Source organism: Mesocricetus auratus, unplaced genomic scaffold, assembly GCF_017639785.1.
Source record: "Mesocricetus auratus isolate SY011 unplaced genomic scaffold, BCM_Maur_2.0 Super-Scaffold_100047, whole genome shotgun sequence".
NCBI classification, from domain to species: Eukaryota; Metazoa; Chordata; class Mammalia; order Rodentia; family Cricetidae; genus Mesocricetus; species Mesocricetus auratus.
Window position 1 is genome coordinate 3,729,653 of NW_024429224.1, and position 27,536 is coordinate 3,757,188.

A 27,536-nucleotide genomic window follows, 5' to 3' on the forward strand; every position below is an offset into this window, starting at 1 on the left:
AGATTACTTCTTGTCTTGGTAATTTTTTTCCAGGTCGTTCTCTCTTCTTCTTCGGAAGTTTATTTGTCCAAATGTCTTAAATTCCTCAAGATTTTTGTTTTTATTTTCCTGAAAAGACAAAAACAAAACCCTTCCCCAACACTAACTTTGGGGATGTTCGTAATCTAATCCTTATCATTTTTGGTCTATAACTTCTAATTTTTTTATTTGAGCTTCTAAAGGGTCTCTTTCATCCAGAACAATATGTTTTCTTTCAGTAGGCATTAGGGCATTTAATTGTTCTGGAAAGGAGTTTCATCCACAGTGGCAGGAAACAAATGAACTGATGTTTGCATAGGAGACTTTGACAGGTGCCTTAAGACATTTCAGTGGCGATACAATAGTCCTTAAATATGTGTTTTCCTCTGTTCCATATCAGGTGGCTCTTCTGACATGAAACAGAGATTTTTTATTTTTCTTTAACAGGCATGCTTGGGTTTAGAGAAGAGGAGAGCCACACTCCAACTCCAAAGCCAGCTTCAATCTTTAATTGGACTACAAAAAGGCCATTTGCATTGTATGTCTGTAGAGAAAACAGAAACAAATGTTTGGGAAATTTTATGAAATTTTATCCTGTTAGAAATATGATATACCAGCAGGCTAATTTATTCTTTCCTTGGAACAACTTTTTTGGATTATTTGTTCCTTTTCTTCAGATGTCTCAATTGTCCAGTGGATTCTGGATTCTGGATTCCTTAGTCTCTTGAAAAGGCAAAACTAAAACCCTTGCCCAATCCTAAATTTTTCTCTGTTTTCTGGATCCTCAGGCAAGCTTTATTAACTCATAAATAATATGTCACTATGGGGAAAGAAGGAAGAGAAAGCAGGCATTAGTTTAAGTCTAATGTCTTATGAAAGTCAAGGAAAACCAAAACCTGTTCTCCTGCTCTGTACTGACTTTTACCACAGGTCCCACAAGCAGTTTGCTCCCACTCCGCTCACCCCAGCTCTGAGTGCTGGCCACACCTCTGCTCTGCATGTCCTCTCCCAACAGCTCTGCCTGTGCGTGCTCAGGTCACACAAAGTATGCTCATTCCAGCAGAACTAATCCTCTGAGGCTGGAGGAGAGACGGTGCCTTGCTTAAGAGCACCTGCTACTCTTGCCAAGGACTGGGGTTTGATTCCCAGAACCCACATAGCAGCTGTAACTCCAATTTCAGGGGATCCAATGACCTCTTCTAGACTCCACAGCACCCTCGTGATGCACAGACTTTCATACAGGCAGACACCTGTAGGCACAAAATAAAAACAATTGAAAAAGTAAAAAGGTCCATACTTTGGGTTAGGTTGATCAACTGAAGCAAGCAGGCCTGTTGACCAGTGAGTGATTCATGACCAAGAAGCCTGTTATAAAACTGCTCCCCAAGCCAGGCATTGGTGGGGCACACCTTTAATCCCAGCACTTGGGAGGCAGAGTCAGGCGGATCTCTGTGAGTTCGAGACCAGCCTGGTCTATAAGAGCTAGTTCCAGGACAGCCTCCAAAACAATACAGAGAAACCCTGTCTTGAAGAAAAAAAAAAAAAGCACTCCCCAGAGACACTATAGCAAAGTTCTTAAAGCAGGGCCATGAGGGGAGACCTCCCAAGTAAGGATATGACTCCAAGCCAAGGGACAGCTGCAGTCTGGCTCCTAAGGACCCCACAACTATTGGTCATACCTCAGGGCTATCCCTGGGAAACATCTAGACTTTGGAGTTTGGCTGCTTTGCACCAAAAAAAGAGGCTTACACAGACAGGATGATTGATGGGTACAAAGTTCAGGTCAGGGGAAGAGCTCCCTTGTTCCATCATACAGAAGGGTGACAGTGGGTGATAACAGTTAATTGTCCATTAAAACATGTTTTATCAGAGAGGCACTTGAATGGTCTCATCACAGAGAAACTGGAGGTATATATCACCCACACATATCCCCCACTTGCTGGGATGTGACCAGTGGCGGAGTATTTGACTAGTGTGTAGAAAGTCTTCATATAAATCCCCAGCGCTTCAAAAGCAAAAAACACAAATGTGCATATTTGTAAAATGCATTAATAAAATCTTACCTGTTCCTTGTCATGTGATTATGAGCAGGCTAGAGCCCAAGCCACTGTGAGCCTCTGGGATTCTGGGCTTCCTTGCTGCGGGGAGCTCCTTTTGTGACCCCTGGCCTCTGTGTTTGTATCGTTGTTTTACCCTGTCTCCCTACTCCACCCCTCACCTCCAGCTGCAGTCTATGGTGGATCTCCTCGAGGGTGCCCTGTACAGTCTGGATCTGATGAAAGTACATGCCTACATCCACAAGGTGGCCTCCCAGATGAACACACTGGAGGAGGTAAGGGCAGGCAGGGCCAGGAGCCCAGGGCTGTATCCAAAGGGGCCTGGGACATCCTGTTTCACTCTGGTGGCCACAGAAGGCAGACCTCCAGCAGTTGGGAAGGGAAGTATAGGCTGCAAGGTCTTGCCTTTGGTGTACAGGTCTGGGGTTTCAAGGACCCGAGGAAGCTGAGAGCCTGGATGAAGAAACTGAGGTACCCTTTGGTAGTATGAAAAGAGTGTTGATAGGGTGCTGTCAACATCAGGGTCCACACTGCACAACTCTGGGGTACCGTTCACAGAGAAGTACCATGTCAGTGGTGCCTCTGGATTGCTACAACATAGCAGAACTGATCACACCTTCCTGGGTTTGATAGTCCCGGTATTACCTGTATGGAGGCAAAGGCATTACAGTGCAGACTGGACAGGCTGTGTTTTCTAGAGGACTACCTTCTGGGTACAAGAACAGTCAGACCTGGAGAGGTCCAGGCTGAAGGTTCAAGGCTTGCCTCTCCCTGGCATTGCCTGGCCTCCTCCCATTTCCTGCATCCGGCCTCTGCTGAACACCAGGGACATGCAGCTGCCAGGAGCAGGCGTGGGGACTTCCTTTCCCTGCTTCCTTTCCAAAGGGAGGTGGTAACTGGGCATCCTGTGGCACAGGAGGAAAGACTAACCTCTGACTAAGTCCCAGGCTGGGGGTTCACAGTGACTTAGGTTATCTGAAACTTCTTGGATCACCTCCTCCAACTTGATGCCAGGCCAGCTTGGGAAGGTGACATGAGAACTTTTCCTGGGTACAGGGTTAGCTATACACGCTCTCATGCTACAGGCCCTGAGGCCATCCTCCACTCAACCCTTCCTCTTAGTCCCTCTGGAAATGCAAGCTGCTTCTCCAGAGCTCTGAGTCTGCTGCTTGTCTCTTTAGCAAGTTTGGTTTGTGTGCTGGGATCACAGCTCTGAAGAAGTAAGCTTAAGTTAACAGACTACTGGAGACTTTCGGGGACCACCCTTCAACACTAGGTAACTAAATTATGACCTAAGAATACAGTGGCATACGTATATTCATCCAGGAAAAGGAGTGGAGAATGCTTTGTAGACAGACATGGAGCTATTCCCAAAATAAACTGATAAATGAAAAATCCAAGTGTTGAAAAAAATGGGCAAATATATATGCTTGTCCCTGTCATAAAAACATGTAACATTTTCATCACTGAAAAAAAAACAAAAGTGAGAGGGACTTACTTATCTTTATTTATTTATTTATTTGAGAGGGTCTCACTATGTGTGTCCTTGGATGTTCTGCAACTGCCTGTGTAGACCAGACTGGCCTCGAACTCACAGAGATCCGCCTGCCTCTGTCTCCCCAGTGCTGGGATAAAGGCGTGCTCCACCAACGCCCAGCTATATTGCCTATTTCCATCCATTTGTTCATGGGAATAAAAATAATTAATTATCGGTCTTATAGGACATACTTTTCTTCCACTCTGCTCACCATTGCCAGCTTTACCTGTGCCCCCCAAGTCCTGATGGCCAAGTTGGTGGGACCCTCTAGGGTGGCAGGGCCGGGAATGACCATGAACCCTGCCCCACAGAACATCAAGGCCAACCTGAGCCAGGAGAACGAGGGGATGAAAAACAGCATCCGTCACCTCAGCGAGCAGCTGAAGAGCTATGAGAACCAGTCAGCCACCATGATGAGCATTAAGAAGGAACTGTCCAGTCTGGGCCTCCAGCTGCTGCAGAGGGATGCGGCTGCTGTCCCTGCCGCTGCCCCAGACTCGAGCCCTGACAGCAAGGCTCAGGTGAGACTTCCACTCTGATCGCAGGGACAGAAGGTGGCTGGGCTTGAAGACACGTGCTTGTTTGGAGCCTTGGGGGAGAGTTGACAGAGAGTACAGCGAGAACTGGGGCGCGTCTGTTTCCACTTGGTGACCGGCGCAGGTAAGCTAGCCTAGGGGGTGACTGGCCCCTAAATTGGGTATTCATTCTCATCCCAAGTTGCCAAGGTCCTGGAAATGAGGTGTGGGAACCTCCCTCTGGCCCTAGAAGACCAAGGCGGCTTCCCTGTGCTGGGGCTAGGCCCCTGGGTGGGTCAGTACCTCAGGGACGCCTGAAGAGTATCATTTCACCCATAGCAGATGGCATGTCTTTAGCAGATCTTGTTCTAATTTGCCTGCAGAAGTATTGCTGTGAGGAAGACCATGACCAAAGCAATGTTGGGAGGAAAGGGTTTAGTTCATCTTACAATTGTCAGGTCACACTCCGTCAACGCAAGACCTGAAACAGAGGATCCCTGCTTACGGGCCTCCTCAGCCTGCTTTCCCGTATAACCCGGGAACACTTGCATAGGGGGTAGCACCACCCACAGTGGTCTGGGCCCATCAAATCCATCAATAATCAGGAAAATGCCCATAGACAAGCTGATTTGGTGGAGGCATTTTCCCAATTGAGGTGCTCTCTTCCCAGGTCAACCTAGCTTGTGTCAACCTGGCAAAAAGAGAAAAGAAAAGAAAAAAAAGCCAGCACGCTCCTTCAGGCAGAAAAACTGACCTCCTACTTTCCAGATAAGTCAGGAACAAGTACCCTTTCCTTGTGGCACTCAGAGTGTGTCACTTGGCCAGGAGTGCAATAAGTAGCCACCCTTTGATGCCCCTCAGGTCAGTCATCCATGGGTAGCCTCGTTCTCTGGTGATATTTTAGGGGTCCTCTGAACCTTACTTCCTCACATACCACATTAGTTCATTCCACAACCTGCGAGCAGGGTTGACCTCCTGCCTACTTGGCACATGAGGAGACACGAAGAGGTCGCAGGCAGAGGGTGTGGCGGAGCCAGAGCTGCAGCCAGCCTTCCTGGCTGCCAAGCCCCAGCCCTTCCTCCATCTGCAACCTCCTGTGCTGACAGTGTGGCACCTTGGTGACTGCAGCTGGGACTGCCTAGGCACAATAAAGCACGAGGAAGCCTGTGTCTCGACCTGTGGCTGGCTGCCTGCGCCTGAGATGCCAGTTCTGCAAGTGCGAGCCAGCCCCGCTTTGACCGCCGCTTAGAAGGTGCAGATACTGTACAAGCCTTATCTGTCTGTCTCACAATGGGTGGCGCCCCAGGTCCTGTGTTCTTGTGCCAAACCAGCCTGAGAGCATTTGAGTAGGAAGTGAAAATAACGAGGCTCACAAAATGTTAGACACGGCATTCCCTAGGGCTAGCCAGACCAACATGGGACAGGAAGAATTCTCGGGATGCTAGGATTTCAAGGCTAACATGGGGAGCATTCTGGGTACTCTGCTAAGGGACCCAAGAACCTCCCCCTTTTCCTTACACTAAGACCCATAGGCTAGGAGGCCTCCTCAGGAGCCAACCTGTCAGTCAAGCCAAGGGAAGGAGTGGACAGGAGTCGGGAATGAGTATGTAACCCGCCAGATTGGATCTCAAGCCCGCGGAGGAACTAGAAAGCTAAGCGGAGAAGCAGAGGCAGACAAAGTGTGGATGTATCCACTGTGAAACTTCACAGACGCTGAGACCACCTCCAGCGCCCACACACTGTGCTGAGATTTCTGCTTTTCCTAGGACACTGCCGGAGGGCAAGGCAAAGACCTCGACAAATATGGCAGCACACAAAAGAGCTTCTCAGACAAGGGCCCCGCGAAGCCTCCCAAGGAGAAGCTGCTGAAGGTGGGCAAGCTGAGGCAGGAAAGCATCAAGGGCCGGGTGCCCCACCCCACAGCCAGGCCACGCGCCCCTGCCCACCAGCGCGCTGTGGGCCGAGCCTTCACCTACTACAAGGCGGGCAGGCAGGAGGCCAAAAAAGATGCACCGGAGGCCGCGGCTGGTGAGTGGAATCTCCTGGCTGGTGAGATTCGCCTGCCTGTTCAGCAGCCTCGGAGTCACAGACCTCAGCTCTGTTGTTTGTTTCCTTTCTGGGGTTCTGTGCTTACTCACACACTGGGTAGCAGACCCGAGGCCCCTCGGTATTTGCAACCGTCGTCACCTTTTCTGGATTTTGTTCAAAGATTTGCTGCCGTTCAGCAACGGACCAGGTGACAGAGTGAGGTGGACACGAGTCCTGCCCCTCACAGAGCTTGCGTTTCTGTGGGAGGACCCAGACCTCTGAGGTGGGGAGTGAAATGGGCCCTCTCCCTTCCGGACTGGCCTCTCCCACCAGCTTGGTCCCTGGTGCCCCCACCTGGGCCACAGCCAAGGGCTACACAAGAAGTAACTGGGTTCTTCCAAAGGTGGGGGGAGAGGGTGGAGCGATTAGAGTCCAGTGTTCTTCAAAAATTCCCTCCGATCAGATTCAGTGGTGAAATCCCAGGCACTCAAGAGGTTGAGGCAGGAGTTCAAGGTCGGCCTGAGCTACACAGTAAGAGCCCAACTCAAAAGCAACAAAAACAGCACCCCAGACTTGGCAGCACTGGCCAGTAAATTGCAGCTAGTCAATGTCAAGGCTGGAGTATTGCTTTGTTGTTGTGTTAAATTTATTTATTTAGCCAAGCAGTATAATGGTGGTTTCTGTTCTGCCAGGTCCTACAGCCAGTTAGCCCGAATAAACACACAAAGACTTATATTAATTTGTAAACTCCTGGCTGATGGCTAAGGTTTCTTACTGGCTAGCTCTCTCTTAATTATTAACCCATAACTATTCATCTATGTATTTCTACACAGCCTTTTCTTACCAGAGGACACATGACACATCCTATCTTCCCAGTCTCTACAGGGTGTCTCTTTCTGGTGGCCTCTCTCCACCCCCTCTCCCCATAATTCCCCTTGTCTCAAAGCCCCACCTATACTTCCTGCCTGGCTACTAGCCAATCAGTGCTTTATTCATCAACCAATAAGAGAAACACATATACAGAAGGACATCCCTCATCATCTCCTCTTTTCTGTCTAATAAAAAGAAGGGTTTTTCTGTAACGTTGGGGCATCCATCTTCAGCCCATAGGCCACAGTGTGTCTGGCAGACTTCTCAGTGAAGCAGGAAATTTTAAATTGTCCACCTGCATTGGCAGTTTGTCAGACATTTTTCTCTGTGTCTTGCAGAATGTCTGGTAGACTCTTCCTTGAAGCAAGAAACCTGTAGGACTGTTCAGCAGTCAGTTTCCTGTGAGTTCTGCATGTCCAGTTTATAGTCAAACAGTTCAGGCAAGAGCAATTTCTTTCAGGAGGCAGAGGCAGGCGGATTTCTGTGAGTTCAAGGCTGGCCTGGTCTACAGAGAGAGTTCCAGGACAGCCTCCAAAACAATACAGAGAAAAACTTGTCTCGGAAAAAAAAAGAAAAGAAAAAAAGCAGTGTCTAGTCTGGCTAGTCTCACCATATTGAAAGCAACTCCATATCAAGTTTCTTCGATGCCCATCTTCCTCTCTGATGTAATTGGTATGTTAGGAGCAGTTGTGTCTCACTGTCATGAAAACCCTAAACCATTTTAGATTCCATATTCTGTAGATCTTTGAAAGGTTTGAAGAATATCTATCCATTTGAAATATATCTCTGTATGTCTAGAAAATCTAATTAGCATAACTATGAGTTTGATTATTACAGATGACTACACTCTGAATTTAATTATACATTACATTTTAAAGAGCTATATAAACACAATACCTAAACAAGAGGAGAAATATACATATAACAAAATTGACCTTAAATTTGTATCAAAACATCAAAATCCATACCAATACAAAGTATTCATTTCTCTATCATATTCGCCTTTTTTTCTTTAGAAGGAAATTGACTGTGATCATTAACCATTTATAATCAACTCTGTTAAAATGAAAATAAACAATATTTGAGAATTTGGCCGTAGTTCTCTCCAAACTGCTTCCTGCTGTTTGGAGGCTCTGGGAATACCATGGGATCCTGAGAAAACACAGAAACCTGGCCAAATCCTGGCTGTAGTAGTCTGCAAGGCTGTATCATCTCAGCTGTTTTGGATGTTAGATCATCTAGGCCACTAATTCATGGGGTCTTGCTTGATCAAACCATATTAGTCTGGAAGGAATCCACAGCTTTTCATTTTCTGTGGAAACAAAAACAAAAACCTTTTTCCAAAGTAACATGTCCTTAGACTTAAATTTAGAATTCAAGGCATTGTCAAAATATATAAATTGGATGAATCCAGCAGCATTTATAATCAAGTGTCTTTTAGAAGCTGTTACTCCTTCCTCAGCAATCAAACAATTCAAAGAGAACACAATAGCATAGAGTATCCAGACTCTCTGTGTAGTTTCCATCTTAGATGGCTTTTTTATCATTCTATTTTTTTATTTTTTCCATTTTTTAAGACAGGGTTTCTCTGTGTACTTTTGCCTGTCCTGGATTTCACTCTGTAGACCAGGCTGGCCTCGAACTCACAGAGATCTACCTGTCTCTGCCTCCCGAGTGCTGGGATTAAAGATGTGTGCCACCACTGCCCGGCTACTCTATTTCTTTTGTAACCACTTTATTCTTTTTCTTTTCTCTCCCAAGCCTACGTATATTTTTAAACACACTGTAAACCCTTTAGAGGTTTTACTTCATCTGGATCAGTCTTTACTGTACATCGCTATCTTTTTCTGACCGCTAAACAACATGGCTAAAATTAAAGTGGATGTTTTAGCTGCTGGTTTCCAACATGGCAGGGGTACGTTTACCACCAGCACTAGAAGCGGGGCTCACCGTCTGTGCTCTTGTCCATGCTGCCATCAAGCAGCGTGTAGCATACTGCCCATGAACTTTTTTTTTTTGTCTGCATAGTAAAAGTTAAACCTGTCATGCAGTATGCTCTGGGACTTGAAGACTTGGCCTCTGTGTACCGTGGCAGGAATCAGCCATGCTGTATTCAAGCCTGATTGCCATAGTATCTCTGCACCGTGGCCTGCATGAGAATGTGAGACTAGGAAGCCCATTGCAGCTCCATTTTATGTGGAAACTCTTGCCCCATGTTGGGCGGTGCACGCCTTTAATCCCAGTGCTTGGGAGGCAGAGGCTGGCAGATCTCTGTGAGTTCGAGAACAGCCTGGTCTACAGAGTAAGTTCCAGGACGGTTTCATAGGGAAACTCTGTCTCAAAAAAACAAACAAACAAATAAACAAATATTTATTTATTTAATGTACATTAGGCTTGGCCTGCATATATATCTATATGAGGGTATCAGATCCCCTGGAACTGAAGTTATAGTTATGAGCTGCCATGTGAGTACTGGGAATTGAACCTGGGTCCTCTGAAGAGCAACTAGTGCTCTTAACTGCTGAGCCATCTCTCCAGCCCCCTCCCCCTTTTAAAATAATTTTTGATTTGATTTTAGAGATTTGTTTATTTTTATTTATTTATGTATTTATTTATTTCGATTTTTTCGAGACAGGGTTTCTCTGTATTGTTTTGGAGGCTGTCCTGGAACTCACTCTGTAGACCAGGCTGGCCTCGAACTCACAGAGATCCGCCTGCCTCTGCCTCCTGAGTGCTGGGATTAAAGGCGTGCGCCACCAGCACCCGGCCAAGATTTGTTTATTTTATGTGTGTTGGTGTTTTGCCTGCATGCATGTCTGTATGAGGGCACCAGAACCCCTAGAACTCAAGTTATAGACAGTTGTGAACTCCATGTGGGTGCTGGAAAATGAACCCAGGTCCTCTGGAAGAGCAGTCACTGCTTTTAACCACTGAGCCATCGCGCCAGGCCGGTAGCACACATTTGTAATCCTAGTACTGGGAAGGCAGAGACAAGAAAATCCCACAGGCTCACTGGCTAGCCAGTCTAGCCTAACTAGTTGTCTCAAAGAAGATGGATAGAATTTCTGAGGGTATCTAAATTTTTCCTCTGGCTTCCAAACACATGCACACATGTACACCCCATACATGAGCATGGGCACACACACACATTCATAAAAGAGACCGTGAGAAACACTGGGAAAGAAAAGGTCCCTGTTTCTGAGTCATTCCGCGTGGACCTTCCTCCACAGTCCCAGATGCCAGCTGCTGTCCTTGAATTCTGCCAGCTTAGCCTGGCACGGCACAGGGCCTCTGAACCCTGACTGGGCCACTGCCCAGGCACAGCTTTGGGCATCTGACTCTGCCAAGAAGGATCATGGGAACAAGCTTCCTGTCCTGACAGGCTGCCAAGGCCATGCTCCCTGTGGATTCCCTGACCAAGGGGTCTTTGCTCCCACTGGGTCCCAGGTATGGGGACAGAGTGACCTGCCCAACTGCAGGCAAAAAGGAGCCCACTCAGCTAAGCCTGTGCCAGGAGTGGGGACCCAGAAGGTACAAGCACAGCTAGAGAGGTAGGTATGGGAGGTGAGAGAGGCAGGGGTAGGGGCAGAGGTCTGCGGTCTGGAATTGGCAAGACGCTGGCTGCATCCATCCCTTTCTTGCTTGGGATAACACTAGGTGAAAGAGGCTTAAGGCATAGCAGAGTTGGACCAACATACTTAACACTTAGGAGAAAACAAAAAACAAAAAAACCCTTGTATTTGCCACCACATGTTTGCAGAATCAGTACAAATATTTTAAATGCATTTTCCTCTGTCAACACTATTGTTATGACACTCATTTCACAGAGGTGAGGGCTTGCTCATTAAGAACTCTCCCAGTAAGGGGTTGGCAGAGCTGGGCCCCAGGCCAGAGTGATCAACAGGAAACCCTACCCTGCTCACGAGGAAGTAAGTCTACCTATCTCCCACTTGAGTCCTTTCAATTCCACCACCGTCAGAGAAGCCCCTGAGGAGTTCTGTGGTTGCCCATGGGTACTGAGTCCTCTTCTCTCCTCAGACAACACCCTCAAGGGCACTTCCTGGCTGGAGAAAGTACCACCCAAGATGGAGACCAAGCTTCCAGAGCCGATCCCTGCCAAGCGAGATGGAGTTACGCCACGGGCTTCAGAAGGAGCCAGCTTGGTCCCTGACGTCTCCACCTCCATCCCGGCTCCTGTCACCACTCCCTGGCCCACCGAGCCATCTCTGCATCCAGAAAGCCTTAGCCAAGGTGAGAGAGACTCCTAAGAGTCAGGAAAACCCAACTCATTTCTTGTTTGGTTCTTGATCCAAGAATGTTCAGCTTTATCTAATTGTTTCTGGGTTTTTTTTGTTTTTGTTTTTGGTTTTTGGTTTTTCGAGACAGGGTTTCTCTGTGGCTTTGGAGGCTGTCCTGGAACTCGCTCGGTAGTCCAGGCTGGCCTCGAACTCACAGAGATCCGCCTGGCTCTGCCTCCCAAGTGCTGGGATTAAAGGCGTGCGCCACCAACGCCCGGCCTCCGATACCTTTCTTTCTTTTTTTTTTTTTTTTTTTGGTTTTTCGAGACAGGGTTTCCCTGTGGCTTTGGAGGCTGTCCTGGAACTCGCTCGGTAGACCAGGCTGGTCTCGAACTCACAGTGATCCGCCTGCCTCTGCCTCCCGAGTGCTGGGATTAAAGGCGTGTGCCACCAACGCCCGGCTCTGATACCTTTCTTTAGGTGCGCTCTCCAGTCTGTTTTGTTTGGTTTTCAAGGTGATAGGACTGAGCCCTTGGCCTCCAGCTATCTCCCCCTAGTACTCTTGGGCTGTTTTTTTGTTTGTTTCTTTGTTTTTATTTTTGTTTTGTTGTTTGTTTGTTTGTTTTTTGTTTCTGGGTTTGTTTTGCTTTTGTTTTTTTAGTTTGTTTTTTTTTTTTTTTTTTGGTATTTTTGGTTTTTCGAGATGGTTTCTCTGTATTGTTTTGGAGGCTGTCCTAGAACTCGCTCTGTAGACCAGGCTGGCCTCAAACTCATTGCCTCTGCCTCCCAAGTGCTGGGATTAAAGGCGTGTGCCACCAACTCTCGACTTAGTTTGTTTTTTTGGGACAGGATTTCTCTGTGTAGCCCTGGCTGTCCTAGAACTCACTCCATAGACCAGGCTGGCCTTGAATTCTCTACCTGCCTCTGCCTCCTGAGATGCTGGGATTAAAGGTATATGCTACCATGCCTGGCTCTTTGTCTGTTTTTATGTCCACATTTATAGCTGTAATTTGTGTCACACAGTAGACATTGTTCTCATTAAATCATGGATCTGTCCTTCTGAAGACTCCTGACTGACTGACTGACTGTGATTACAAGTCTTCAGACCCTTCTGAATTCTCCTGACTGACTGTCATTACAAGTCTTCAGACCCTTCTGAATTCTCCTGACTGACTGTGATTACAAGTCTTCAGACCCTTCTGGCCCACGTGCCAGCCCCTTCACGGTTGTCTTACCAGAGGGGTTCACAAGCAACAGCTACAGCTCCCTACAAAGTTCCTGGTCCCGGAAAACTGGAAATAACCTACAGAGCTGGCACTGGGGGTGGGGGAGTGAGCAAATTGAAGGGCACAGCTGCTGGTGGCCTGGCAGGAGGACCCAGAAATCGCATCATTAAAAGGCTATTTAATGATGTGAGAAATCGGTTAGTGGGAGGAGAAAACAGGATGCATAAAGCCATGTGTTGGAGAGGATCACAGTTTTTTTCTTGCAAAAGTCTGGGTGACTGCGTGTAAGAAAAGAAGGCAGGAAGGAAGCAGCACATATTCAAAAGTTTCTTTGTGTGCTAGAATTCCTCTTGGGACCATCCTCTCTTCCTCCCCACTTTTTGTTTTGAGACAGGGTTTCTCTGTGTAGCCTTGACTGTCCTGGAACTCACTCTGTAGACCAGGCTGGCCTTGAACTCTGAGATCTGCCTGTCTCTGCCTCCTGAGTGGTGAGTTTAAAGGCATGAGCCACCACCACCCTGCTTCTTTCCTTCCTTCCTTCCTTCCTTCCTTCCTTCCTTTTATTTTATTATTATTATTATTATTATTATTATTATTATTATTTGGTTTTTCGAGACAGGGTTTCTCTGTATTGCTTTGGAGTCTGTCCTGGAACTCGCTCTGTAGACCAGGCCGGTTTCGAACTCACAGGATCCACCTGCCTCTGCATCCCAAGTGCTGGGATTAAAGGTGTGTGCCACCAATGCCCAACGTCCTTTCTTTTTGAGACAGAATCTTGCTATGTAGCTTGACTGGCCTGGCACTATATAGCCTAGGCTGACCTCAAATTCACTGCAATGGCTATCTTCCTACCTCAGCTTCCACAATCCAAAGACTACAGACATTCACAACACCTGTTTGATTTTCAGGTATTAGGAGACACCCGAGCTCGTTCTTCTGTCAAACTGCACTTCTGAGGGTTTGGCTGGCGTCTCCCAACCCCACTATTACCCACCACTCTATTCTCTGCTTCTCTGAGACATGTAAAGGGAAGACTTTTTCTTTTTCTTTTTTTTTTTTTCCTTTTTTCTTTTTGGTTTTTCGAGACAGGGTTTCTCTGTATTGTTTTGGAGACTGTCCTGGAACTAGCTCTGTAGACCAGGCTGGCCTTGAACTCACAGAGATCCGCCTGCCTCTGCCTCCCAAGTGCTGGAATTAAAGGCATGCGCCACCAACGCCCGGCTGGAAGCCTTTTTCTTGAGAGAAGCCTTCCCACCAGCCTGGTTCCAGAGCCGCATCAGTCCCAAATAAACACACAGGAGGCTATATTAATTATGAAGCTGTTGGCCTTGCTTGTTTCTTACTGGCTAGCTCTGACTTAAGTAATTACCCCATAATTGTTAATCTAAGTATTTCTCTTACCGGAGAATAGTTACGGGCTTCCTACCCCATGGTGTCAACATCTTGACTCTCTGTGTTCCTCCTTCCCAGAGTCCTTCTGGACTCCTAGTCCCACCTATCTAGATTCCCTATTGGCCAGCAGTGCTTTATTGACATATGCACAGGACTTCCCCAACAGAGACGGACTCTTTTTTGTGCTTTATTTTCCCATAGAGTAGATGCTAGACTTTGAATGGTATACATCCCCTCTGTTCTCCTTACTGTCCCTGCTTTTTCCAGTGATTAGGCATTGCTTTGGTCGTAGGCCAAAAGTCACCAACAAAACCTTCGAGAGAGTTAAAGTTCATAAGCCAGGCATGGTGGCACATGGCTAGAGAGGCTGAGACAGGCAGATCTTGAGTTCAAGGCCAACCTGGTCCACAGAGCCAGTTCCTGGACAGTCAGAGCTACACAGTGTAAACCTGTCTTGGGAAAAAAAAAAAAAGATACTTGGATCACTTTCTAGACCCCCTGCTCTGGGTTGGAACTCTTGGCTCTGTATGTCAAGTGCTGTGTCCTTTGCTCCTTGCAGGCAGGGAGAACAGCTGTGAGGGTACCCTCAGAGCTGTGGACCCCCCTGTGAAGCACCACAGTTATGGGCGCCATGAAGGGGCTTGGATGAAGGACCCTACAGCTCTAGATGACAGGATCTACGTCACCAACTACTACTATGGAAACAGCCTGGTGGAATTTCGAAACCTGGAAAATTTCAAACAAGGTCAGGGAAGCTGGGTAGGAGAGGGAAAGGGAGAAGGGTGTGCGGATGGTCCTTCCTGTGCCTGTGATTCCCAACGTCCAGCCTGTCCTAGCTCCAAGGACTGATGTCTGAGGGCCCAGAGAATCCTGTTAGCCACTGCTGGGAACTGATCGCAGGGGCAAAGGAGGCAGATGTGGCCCCGCCTCGTGACCTCACGAGTGTGACCTGCTCTGGTGCTTCTGCTCGCTGAGTGTTCTGTGCAATTGCCTGTGCGTGTTTGTCCCAGTGTGGGTTTCTGTTGCTTCTATGAAACACCACGACCAAAAGCAAGTGGGGAGGAGAGGGTGTATGTGGCTCAGACTGCCACATCACTGCTCATCATCCAAGAAAGCCAGGACACCTTTAATCCTAGCATCAGGAGGCAGAGGCCAGCCTGAATCTCTGTGCTTTGGAGGCCAACCTGATCTACATAGTGAGTTCCAGGATAGCCAAGGCTGGCTACATAGCGAGATCATGTCTCAAACAGAACAAACCAACAAAAACTATCCAGCTCAGTGTCCACTCACATTTTATCAATCTTCCTAAATCCATGAGACTATTGCCTGCTTTCCAAGAAAGAAGGCCTCGGGTCTTTGAAGACTTGCAACTCTGGGCAAGGCCTACAGTGGGACTCTGAGCACGAGGGGGAGAATTTTTGGTTATTAGATCTGGAGCAGGACGTGGGGAAAGGCCATTAAAACTCTTACTTTCCAGCAATTCATCTTCTGGAAGAGGGAAAGGCTTAAAGGGGCGGTCTTGGTACAGTTTAGGTCAGTCAAGTTCAGAGCTCTGTGAGAAGAACGTGGAGATACAGGAAGACTTCAGGGGGCTTCGAGTGCTGAACTGAGCTCTGCGGAGGACCAGGAGGAAAATGAGAGAGAAGGAGAGGCGTCTCAGACAGGAGGCTCAGCGTGTGTAGAGGCCTGGCAGAAGCCACATGGTGTCATGGAGTGGGGTAGTGAGAACAGGGTGGGGTACAGTCCCATGTAGGAGAACCATGGGATCACAGACAATGTCCTGGAATAACTCACATCCTTTCAAAGCTCAAGATTGGCTTGGCCTGTGTCTGGAGCCGCTCACAGGCTGGTAGATGTGACAAGTGCCAAAGCAAAGCCTGAGGGGAGGCCTAACTGTAACCTAGGGAGGTCGCCTTGGCTAGGGACACTGAGGCAGGTAGGCATTCCCTACGCAGATTGGACGGGGGGTAGCAAACCTGGCCCAGTGAACATCATATGCAAAGCCTCTGAAACGGCACATGGTTAACATCACCCTGCACCTCAATCCTAGCTCCAATGTCACAACTGGGGACCTGGAAGCCAGGACTCGTGGGAACATGGAGGATGTTAGTACTTCCTTCATGGCACGATTGTATGAACCAGATGATGGGCTCAGGTCCAGTCATACGGTCAAGTTTTGGTGCCAAATGCTTGTTGGGCACTGGGGAGCCCTTGATGGTCTCTGTGGTGACGTTCTAGTTTACTTTCTGTTGCCCAGGAAACTTGAGAAGGAAGCGTTTACTTTATACTTCAGTCACTCAGGGAGGTCAGGGCCAAGAAGGCAAGGCAGAGACCCCAGAGGAGTGTTGCTCTCTGGCTGGCTCTCCAGGTCATGCTGAGCTAGCTTTCTTTTTGTTTGTTCTGTTGAATTTGTGAAATTTTTGTTTGTTTACTTGATTTGTTTTCTGGATAAGGTTTCTCTGTGTAGCTCTGGCTGTCCTAGAACTAGCTCTGTAGACCAGGCTGGCCTCAAACTCACAGAGATCCACCTGCCTCTGCCTCTGCCTAAGTGCTAGGATTCAAGGCGGGCGCCACCACCGCCCAGTGTGTTTTTGTTGTTGTCTTTTTGTTTTGTATTTTTGAGACAGTTCTCACTACATAGCCCTTGATGTCTTGGAACTCACTATGTAGACCAGGCTGGCCTTGAACTGACAGAGATCACCTGACTCTGCTAGGATCAAAGGCATGCACCTCTACACCCTACCCAGCTAGCCAGCTAGCTTCCTTATATAGCCCTGGCCACTTACCTAGGCATGGCCTTCCCACATCCATCATCAAGCAAGACGATCTGTCACAGATTTGGCCACAGGCCGATGTGACCTGGGCAGTTCCTCTAGGTTGATTCAAACTAACCGGCACAGGTGGGCTGGGCTGCCCGGGATGTTCTGGTATGACCCTCCGCTTTCCATATGCAGGTCGATGGAGTAACATGTACAAGCTACCCTACAACTGGATCGGCACAGGCCATGTGGTGTACCAGGGTGCCTTCTACTACAACCGTGCCTTCACCAAGAACATCATCAAATACGACCTGCGCCAGCGCTTTGTGGCCTCCTGGGCACTGCTGCCTGATGTAGTCTACGGGGACACCACACCCTGGAAGTGGCGTGGCCACTCAGACATTGATTTTGCTGTGGACGAGAGTGGTCTGTGGGTCATCTACCCAGCTGTGGATGAAGATGGAACCCAGCATGAGGTGATTGTGTTGAGCCGCCTGGACCCTGGAGACCTCTCTGTGCACCAGGAGACCACGTGGAAGACACGGCTGAGGAGGAACTCCTATGGGAACTGCTTCTTGGTGTGTGGCATCCTGTACGCCGTGGATACTTACAACCAGCATGAAGGCCAGGTGGCCTATGCCTTCGACACCCACACAGGCACTGATGCTCACCCACGGTTGCCCTTCCTCAATGAGTATTCCTACACCACTCAAGTTGACTACAATCCCAAGGAGCGGGTGCTCTATGCCTGGGACAATGGCCACCAGCTCACCTACACCCTCAGCTTCGTGGTCTGAATGGGGGCCTGTGTTCACAGGGGAGGGCAGCAGAGGAGTAGGGGCTGTCCCTACCAACTCCTACAACCGATATCAATATCAGTTGGGGGTGTCCTGGGCTAGGTATTGGCTTTGATGGCAGCCAAGGCAGAGTGTTGTGCTGAGGGCTTTTCCTGCGTTTACCCTTTCGATTCTCACTGCTTCTCCTGGAGGTAGAGATCCTTAACCCGCTGAGCAGAGGAGGTGACTGAAGCCCAAAGGGGCAGCACCCAGTTGTAGTAAGGTAGGCTGTGTTATCACAGTAGCCACGTCTTATAGATAAGATGACCTCGCCCAGCTCTTGCCATCTCCAGCACCCTTCCCAGGGCTCCACAAAGCCTGAGGTCTTTGGTACCTGTGCACTGACGTTCCACAGCTCCAGGCCCCTCTTCTGGTAACCTTGAGCGCCTCTTGACCTGTGGTCGTCCCCTGAGCTCCCCTGCTCTTTCTGACCACAGAACTTCCAGAAGTTCACTGTCACAACTCTGAAGCAAGCACAGGCTGGGTGGCTACTCCTTGCCCTCCCTGCACATCCCTCAACAACCGAGAAGGGCTGGGCAGCTCAGCTCTGCAACATAGGGTGCTGGCTCGAGCTCCCCCATCTCAACTTCTGTATCAGAGGCCTTGGTCTTGGCCACCTAGTAGGCCTTGACTCCTCCCGTATCCTTTCCCAAAGCCTTGGGTCTCAGGTCCTTTGTGAACCTTCAAAGCTAGCGCTCATACTCAGGGATTGCTAGGAGTAAGGCCTTTGTCCCTGGAGAGGGTGGCCCCGAGATGGAACCGGCTCCCTCTTCCTTGTCGATCCTGATCTGATCATCTGGTGGGCGGTCCAGCAGCCTGGGAATCTGGGGGAGACAGCACAGAGGGGTTCAGAAGAGACCTTGGGGCCTTCTCTGGTTGCAGGGCGAAGCCAGGAGATAGAATCAGGAAAGGGGAGACTAGGGTCTCAGCACCGGGATTTTCTTTGAGACAGGACTTGGGACTGTGGACATGTGTCAGCTTCCCTGCGATGGGGTTGGCGGCTGCCCTGGTACTGCTTGTCGCTCACGTGTCTCTACACACGCACAGCCCTGAGCACGCAACCTCTCGAGCCAGCATACGGCTTCTTTTTAAAGCTGTAGAGAAGTCCTTTTGCCCATCTCCTTGTTTTACCAAAGCAAATACAGGTCTCAACAGTTCTAGGGTGGAGTCACACAGGCCAGGGCATAGCTGATCTCCTTTGGAAAAGCCCTGTACCCTCCCACCTGGGAGACAGCTCTGCCTGCAAAGAAAACAGACCCCAGCACTGGACCCTTCTCTGTGCCCTTGGCCGGCTCCTAGGACACCTGCTGTGGAAACCCATTATGAAATCAATCTCAGTGTGCAGCGCTGCAGAGGGAGATTCAGACTCTGTGCAGACTTCATTTCCTCCAGACATTGTTGGGTGATGTTCTGCTTAAGGAGTAACTCACCCCTGAAATAAAGAGGGACAGTGACACCCAGCCCAGCCAGGTCTGACTTACAGTGGTAGCCACACCCAGCTCCCCCACCCAACTGACCACCACAAGTTCCCCTTCTGGCCTTGTCAGAGGACTTGGGACACACCCCTCCCCAGTGCCTGTGCACACCCTGACCTTTCCCTTGGCCCTGGGTGTGTGTATTTTGTGATGTCATGGCCCAGCCATGTGAGAGGTGCTCAGGCCACAGCAGCAGTCTAGGGAACAGGAACACTAGATACATTGGTTTGAAGAGTAAACATGTGACATAGTTTCCAGGGGTGGGACACAAGGCCAGCCCTCGTCCCCAACCCTCCTTCAGGTCCCTCCTTCTGTCTTCAGGCTTTTGTGTGTTGTATGGTAAATACAGTTCATTTCCTCATTTATAAATAGTCACAGTGGGTCCCAGATGAGTCACTTGTCACATAGTCTGGAAATGGAAGACCCAGGTTTCCCAATCAGGTCACCTGTCACTGTTACCTGAGAACCATCCGTGTGTTCTACATACTGTTGAAAGTAGACTATAAGTACACCTGCCCATGGCAAGGCAAACATAATACACAGGCGTTTACCTAAGACCACAGAGCAGGATAGCCTGTGGCAGAACTAGGGGTTCAAGGCTGCTCAGATCATGTTTTTTGCCATCTTTATGTTGACAACAAACTCCGGAAGTGCTGATAGTTGACAGTCATTCAAGATAGCCATGGGAAAAGTCCCCTGAAAGGCCAGCTTTGAATGCCAAGCCAAGGAGTGGACACACCTAGTCAAGTCTAGAACAAAATGGTATAAACTAACAGAGTCAAGGACATTCCTTCTTTGGATTTGTTTATTTATTATATATATAGTTATGCCTGCAGGTCAGAAAGGGCACCAGGTCTCATTACAAAGCAAATCTGGCTCCACTACCACATACACACACACACACACACACACACACACACACACACACACACACACACACACACACACACAGACACCGTCACACATTCATACGCACACCACTCATGCATATTCCTTGGTGCATTGTGCCAGGCAATGGGTACTTCATAGGAGGTGAGGTCTGGACTATGTAGAACTGACCTCCTTATGAAGGCAAAAGTGTCTGAACAACCAACTCTTCAGGTGAAGGAGCTTCGGCTTGCATCGCTGACTCCTCTCCAGAGATTGCCAGGCTTTGAATGGGTGTTGGATCACTGAGCCCCTCAAACCCCTTAGCCTTTGAATCTAATCCACTCTTCAGGGGGGGAAGGAAGGGAACAGCACGAAAGACACAACGGGGGGCTCCTGTAGATGATATTCTTCCTCGGCATCAGAGAAGCTTTGCGGTGTAGGGCAAGACACTGTGTAGGAGCCGGGCGTTGGTGGCGCACGCCTTTAATCCCAGCACTCGGGAGGTAGAGGCAGGCGGATCTCTGTGAGTTCGAGGCCAGCCTGGTCTATAAGAGCTAGTTCTGGGACAGCCTCCAAAGCCACAGAGAAACCCTGTCTCGAAAAACCAAAAACAAAAGACACTGTGGCTGTCAGAGAGTCCTAGGTGCAGTGGATGCCTCTCCCATGCTCCCCTTCCCTCAGGCTGGATAGGGGTCTTAGGTGCCCTGAGACAGCTGGGACCAAGACTTGGTGACGACAGAGGAGTTCAGGAGATCCCCCAGCACCTTCCGGAATTGGAAGTCACCTCGGCTTGTCTCACCACTCCCTCTAGAACTCCCAAGCTCTCTCTCACAGGCTGTGAGCCTCAAGTTTGGAGGAGCTGCACAATGTACTCAGGGCCAGCATTCACAGGTGAGATAGGAACGAGGTCTCTTTAAACCAGAATCCCCAACTAACTGTTCGAACTAGCCATGCTTTTTTCTTGGCTTGGGCCAATAGGAAACTCAAGAAAGTTTGAGATCATTTTAAACATTTTTATGGAGTTTAACCAACTTCATTCTAGCCTTTCGTATGTACTTTTACCCTGATTTATTTTCATTCTACTGTATTAAATCTATTTTATTAAGGTTCCACAATATCTCTTTGCAACAGAGCAGCATATACATAAAACACACACACACACACACACACACACAAAACACCGTGACTACAGGTGAATGTGGTACACATGTCTTTGATCCTTGCACTTGGGAGGCAGAGGCAGGAGGATTTCCGAGTTTGAGATCACCCTGGTCTATAAAGCAAGTTCCAGGACATCCAGAGTTACACAGAGAAACCCTGTCTCAAAACAACAATTGAAAAAGAAGCCTGAAAGCTTGATTTAAAGTCTTAAGTTGTTGTGAACTACAACTGGGGGTGTAGCTTCGCAGCACACCGCTGCTTACAGCATATATGAGGGCCTGGGGTTATTCCCAGCCTCACACAAGAAGGAAGCAAGCATTTCTGGGTCTGTGTCCTTGTATCATGTATATGTATTTAATAACTTTTCTCAAACTTGGTATGACTCAGGAGATCGTCTTCATTCCTGATTCTCTTGCCTTTGTTCCTTGAGTGGATGGCAGGCATCATGGCCTGCGGTCTTTGTCCTAGTTAGGTTTCTGTTGGTGGGATAAAAACACAATCCAAATCAACTTTTAGAGGAAAGGGTTTATTTCCTCTTATGTGCCCAGTTTATTACTGACAGAAGTTGGGGAAAGACTCAAGGAAAAAGACCTGGAGGCAGGAATTGAAACAGGAACTCTGGAGGAATGCAACTGACTAGCTCTCTCAGCTTCTTATATAACCCAGGGTGGGCTCCACCTACAGTGGCCTTAGCCCTCCCTTATTAACCGTGAAAATGTCCCCACAGACCAATCTGATGGAGGTAATTCTTCAACTGTGGTTCCCTCCCGTTCTGACAAAAACTAACCAGTGCAATATTTAATAGCTTAAGAGAGTCCTCAGAGCTGGGTGTGATGGCTGCACAGTGCACTCAGGAGGGTGAGGCAGGAAGATCTTGCCTTTGAGGCCAATTTGGGCTACAATAGAGAGACCCTGTGTGGAAAAAGAAAGAGAAGCAAACGTTTCAGAACAGCAACAACAAAAGTTTAGTGTGAGGACTGACGTTGTTTCTGTCACTGGAGACCAGCCAGTGTCCTGTGCTATGTAGACTATGACGGTGAACCCTGGCCATTTCCCACTTCATGTACCACTGAAGAAATAATTTCGTTTTTGTTTTTTTTCTCACTGTGCCACCATGGCTGGTCTTGAACTCACTATGTAAACCAGGCTGCCCTCAAATTTCCAGAGATCTTCCTGTCTCTGCCACCAGAGTGCTGGGATTAAAAATAGGCAGCACCACACCCCGAGAAGGAACTATGCACCCTTTCTCTGGGATGAGGGTGCAGGAAAAGCAAGAACAAGAAAAAGGTCTCTGGAGAAACTCTTATGAGTGGGAAGCGGCCTGGGACAGCGCTTGAGCCCACATGCCTCAAATGCAGCCCCGCGTCTTTGCCTCTCTCTACCCCTAGACCAGTCCATCTGTCTACTACGTGTGTCTACCTACGTGTGTGCACTTGGTGTGGTGGTGTGGGTGCCATGGCGCATGCCGAGCTCAGAAAACAGCCTTTTGGGTATCAGTCCTGACCTTTCCTCCTTTTTGTTTCTGGTTTTGTCCTTTTGAAACAGGGACTCACTATTTAGCACTGACTGTCCTGGAACTTATACAGACCAGGCAATTCACCTGCCTCTGACTCTTCTTGGGGGTTGGGGGCAGGGTTTCTTTGCGTAGCCCTGGCTGTCCTGGAACTCGCTCTGTAGGCAGGCTGGCCTCGAACTCACAGAGATCCGCCTGCCTCTGCTGGGATTAAAGGTGTGCACCATCACCGCCCAGCCTGGCCTCGGACTCCTGCGTGCTGGGATTACAGTGGTCCCTACTCCTGGTTTCTGCCTTGCTTGAAACAGGATCTCCTTGCTGTTGGCTGGTCCACGGGCTTCTGGAGGTTCTCCTGTCTCCACTTCCCTGGAAAACCACAGTCCAGATCACAGAGAACTGCATCACTACACCAGGTTTTATGTAGGTTCTGAGATCTAAATGCCTATCTGCAGGATTGTGTGGCCAGTGATCTTTCCAACCAACCCTTCTTCCCGACCCCGTGCTTCCCTGTTTGTTATAAATGCTCCCCTTCCTTTTATAGAAATACTTCTTTTTCCCAAATAAGCCTTTAGAAGCTGCTAGCCAAGCAAAGCAATTGTTTTTAATTTTAAGGAGCAAACTTTCATTTTGCAGTAGTAAAAAGGGAGATGGTATCAATGATTACAAACAGACAGTGACTGCACACCACTTGAGTTCAGGCAGTGCTGGGGGCATCCCAGCTTGTGGCGTGTTGGCAGAACCTCCTGCCCTGTGTTTAGAAGGAAGGCAAGAGTGGGGCTCTTAGGGGTGGAGCACTTGATTAATATACGCTAGGGCCTGGGCTCCACCCCCAGCACTGCAAAAAAAAACAAAACAAACGGACAGTGAGATGGTTCAGCCTGTAAAAGTGGTTGCAAGCCTGATGGTCTAAACTCAATCCCTGGGATTCTGCATTAAGGTCCTTCACATGGTGGTTTGGATACTACCACCGTGGACTACTTAACTGATTGTCCCGTCCCCCCACCCCCACCCCTTTTAAAATTTATTTAAACACTTTTATTTTATGTGTGTGGGCATTTTCCCTGCATGTATGTAGGTGCACCATGTGTATGCTCGGTGCCCTTGGAGGCCAGCAACAGATTTCCCCAGTAACTGGAGTTACAGACAGCTGTGAGTTGACATGTGGGGGCTTGGAATTGAACCCAGGTCCTCTGGAAGAGCAGCCAGTGGTCTGAATCATTGAGCCATTACTCCAGCTCCTATACAAACACTGGGATGTGTTCAGCTGAATCACTGAGCTGTTGCTCCAGCTCCTATATAAACACTCTGGGATATGTTCAGCTGGGCTTTGCTTTCCATAACTGCAGAGCCCTTGCCATATCAGGAAGCTGGACCCTGTCTCTGGGGTTCAGGGCCTCTGGAGCTACACCCTCACCCTACACAGAGCTGACCATAGCTGGACTTTGGGTACCCTTGACCACAGACCCTTGGGCCTGTCACCCTCCCCACTGCCCCTTCTTCTGTGGCACAGGTCTTTCCATAAACTTAACACCCACACCTACCGTGAAGGTTTGAGTAAGAATGGCCTTATATTGGGACTGGAGAGATGATTCAGAGGTTAAGAGTACTGACTGCTCTTCCAGAGGATCCAGGTTCAATTCCCAACATCCACCTGGCCGTGCACACAACTGTCTGTTAATTCTACCTCCAGGGTATTCAACACCCTCATGCATGCATACATGCAGACAAAACACCAATGCACATAGAATAAAGATGAATAATAAGTCATTTATTTGAACAAAAGAATGATGTTTTATATGTATATATTTGAATATGAGGCTCATATATTTGAATGCTTGGCCACCAGGAAGTGGCACCATTTGAGAGGATTAGAAGGATTAGGGGATGTAGCCTTGTTAGAGTAGGTGTGACCTTGCTGGAGTAATTGCATCACTGGGATGGGCGTTGAGGTTTCAAAAGCCCATGCCAGGCACAGTTGAGGATGTCACTCTTGGCTGCTGTCTCGGTGCTTGCCCGCATGCCACCATGCTCCCCACCATGCTGAACATGGACTAAACTTCCAAAGCTGCAAGCAGACTCCAAATCAATGATTTCTTTCATAAGTCTTGTCTTGGTCAAGGCATCTCTGCACGGCTATAGAACAGTGACTAAGACACCTACGTATCCTGCATCCCTCTTGGCATTTGGGTCCTACTGAAATGCCACCTTGTCACCTTAAACCCTAAGGCAGGATCTAAATTTGGCCCCAGTTCCATGTTCTTCTGTCTCTGTTCAAAAACCAGTATCCATCAATTTACTGGCTAGAGGATCCACCAGAATCAATTCTACCAGCATGCACAACCTTTGGAGAAAGATCTGCCATCCACAGAGAATCTGGGTCAGACCCTCAAGACAGGTTCATATAGCCCCTTGGCACTTGGCCCCAAGGTCATGACCACTAAGTGCGATGTCTTTCCTTAATTTATTTATGGGGTTTGTTAGTTAGTTTGTTTTTCTGAGACAGGGTTTCTCTGTAGCCCTGGCTATCCTAGAACTCACTCTGAAGACCAGGCTGGCCTTGAACTCAGAGATCCCCCTGCTTCTGCCTCCCGAGTGCTTGGATTGGAGGTGAGCACCACCACCACCCGCTCCTTAACTTATTTATGCAATAGTATTTATTAAGATTATCTAAGAAGCTGCTCAGGCTACACAAAACTCTTTAGAATAGAAAGCAGGATGTCGTGAAACATAATGACCTGTAATCCTACTACTTGAGAATCTAAGGCAGGAAGATTGAAACCACCCTGGGGTTTCAGAAGATCCTGTTTCATGTCTCTTGATTTATTGGGTAAAGAAGGCCTGGGTTCAATCCCTGGAGTTGCCACAAATGTGGAAAGATAGCGCCAACTCCATAAAGTTGTCCTGTAACACGAAAAATAAAAGACCCAGAGACAGATATTGGGGTTCAAGCTTCACGCTGAAGATCAGAGAAGCAAAGCAGCGGAGCCAGTAGTTTTTACTCTCCCAGCTGAATCTGAAAGAGGATGAAAGGTGCGTGATCTCAAGTGCTGGAATGAAAGGTGTGAGCTCTGCTATTCCTCACTCTTGTGTAGGTTAGGGTGGCCTTGAACCCGAGAGATAGACCCATCTGCCTGTCTCCTGAGTCCTGCGATTAAAGGTGTGTGCCACCAGTAATTTCTACAGATAACTAGTGTGGTTGCTCTGCAAACTGATCTCCAGTGGCTTAATTAGATCATAAACAAAATATCACCACATTGTCCTTCAAGTGTGCACACACAGACTGATACACATACGCTAAGCAGATGTTAATATTAATAATAAAAAAAAATAATAATAAAAATAATAATAGCCGGGCGTTGGTGGCGCACGCCTTTAATCCCAGCACTCGGGAGGCAGAGGCAGGAGGATCTTTGTGAGTTCGAGGCCAGCCTGGTCTACAGAGCGAGTTCCAGGACAGCCTCCAAAGCCACAGAGAAACCCTGTCTCGAAAAACCAAAAAAATAATAATAATAATAATAATAAAAAGAGATCCTATCAGAAACAAAAAAGCAATGAATTCTGGCTTGAGATTAGTACTTCTTAGAGTTTAGGATTAGAATTCTCAACAATTCTTGAAATGAGTGGGAACAGTATGTACACCAATGAAGCCAAAAAAAAGACCTCCCCTCTGTGTCTTTGTCCTGACAACACGCTCCCTTCAGGCCCAGCTTCATGGGGAGCTAATGGAGGAGCTAATGGCTCCTGGTGCCTCCCTCCCCTAGCAGCACAAACCCAGGGTGAGTTTGCAATAAAGTCCTTGGCACCTGAGCAGCTGCATGTCCTGGGAGAGCCATCAGGCCCCAGAGCTGCAGGTGTATTTTTCTGACAGGAGACAGCAAGGATGGATCCAGAACGGGTCTTCATCTGGGGCCTAGGACCCCATCTTGGCTCTGGGTCACTTTGGGCAGGGAGTGGTCGTAGAGAAGGCGGGGCTCAGGGAGTGGATCGAGAAGTGAAAGGGACTCTCCCCAGCCCTCCCGAGAGAGACAGACACCACTGATGAGCCAGGGCCATACCAAGGCAATGGGACTCGCACGTGGAGCCCCAGGCCCAAGCGGCTATCGACTGCCCTTTACAAACCCGAGCGCGCTGCTGCGGCCACAACACCCGGACAAAGTGGAGAATGTGGGGCCCCGACATCTTTCTGCACCAGGCGGAGAATGGGTAGTCAGCGCCTTCCCCCCAACAAAGCAGGTGTAGCGGACTGTGAACAATGAGTAGCAAGTTCAGGCAGTTACCCAGAACCTTAGTGATATGCCCAGGCCTTCAGGCTTTTAGGGATTCAGACCTACCAACCAGCAGGGTGGAGAGCAGAGACCTCAGATAGGAAGGCAGTAGGTGGACCCTGCCTTCCACAGGATCCTCGATCATGTGGTCTCGTTGGTGGGCCTGTCCTGGGCCACTGGTGCCTTTCTGGGGCTTCTCACTTGCTGGGTTGGAAGGCTGCCCTGCTGCAAGCTGCACTCCCCATGCCGTGGCATAGGGTTACAGCGGAAGCTGGCAAAGGGACGCTCTCGGGGAACAACTGCAGGTGAGGGGCCCATGTGATGCTCCCCATGTCCCCTGGGGCCCATGTGATGCTCCCCATGTCCCCTGGAGAGCACCGTCTCTTAGCTCTTATGATTCCAACTACAGCTCTCTCATTCCAGGAGAGACAGAAGCTCTTGCCATCCAATGACAACGTACAGAAGAGCATATTGGATTAGACTGGACTAGGCTCTGCCCACACAATAGCAGAAACAGGTGGACACAGTGAGGCCAGTTGCCTTTTGGCTGCCATTAGCCCAGCTCTGTGGTGGGGAGCGAGCCAGCCTAAAGGGCCTTGCTAAAGGATAGTGTCTTGCTGCCGAGATTCCAACAGGAGCCCACACTGTCCTTTCCTTGTGTAGTTGGCAATGACTCAGCTGCATGGTACCTGGGTTGGTGTGCAGAGGCAGCAAACGGGAGTACCAAGCTTTTCCTGTTTAATCAAGAGAGTAGAGAGTGCTTGGGGGTGAGAGAT

At 48.7% G+C, this 27,536-nt stretch overlaps 1 protein-coding gene across 2 annotated transcripts in view; it reads left to right on the forward strand.

The window, feature by feature from the left end:
• Olfml2a (olfactomedin like 2A) overlaps positions 1–21,358 on the forward strand; it is a 35,808-nt gene extending 14,450 nt beyond the window's left edge. The window contains exons 3-9 of one of the 2 annotated variants that reach the window (XM_040735582.1): positions 2,243–2,350; positions 3,924–4,133; positions 5,894–6,155; positions 7,364–7,426; positions 11,064–11,276; positions 14,441–14,626; positions 16,836–21,358. In XM_040735582.1, coding sequence (XP_040591516.1) covers positions 2,243–2,350; positions 3,924–4,133; positions 5,894–6,155; positions 7,364–7,426; positions 11,064–11,276; positions 14,441–14,626; positions 16,836–17,437 — 1,644 coding nt within the window. In that variant the 3' untranslated portion in view covers positions 17,438–21,358. The remainder of the gene's footprint in view (positions 1–2,242; positions 2,351–3,923; positions 4,134–5,893; positions 6,156–7,363; positions 7,427–11,063; positions 11,277–14,440; positions 14,627–16,835) is intronic. The other variant, XM_040735583.1, reaches the window with a different exon arrangement.
• Positions 21,359–27,536: the final 6,178 nt, after the last annotated feature.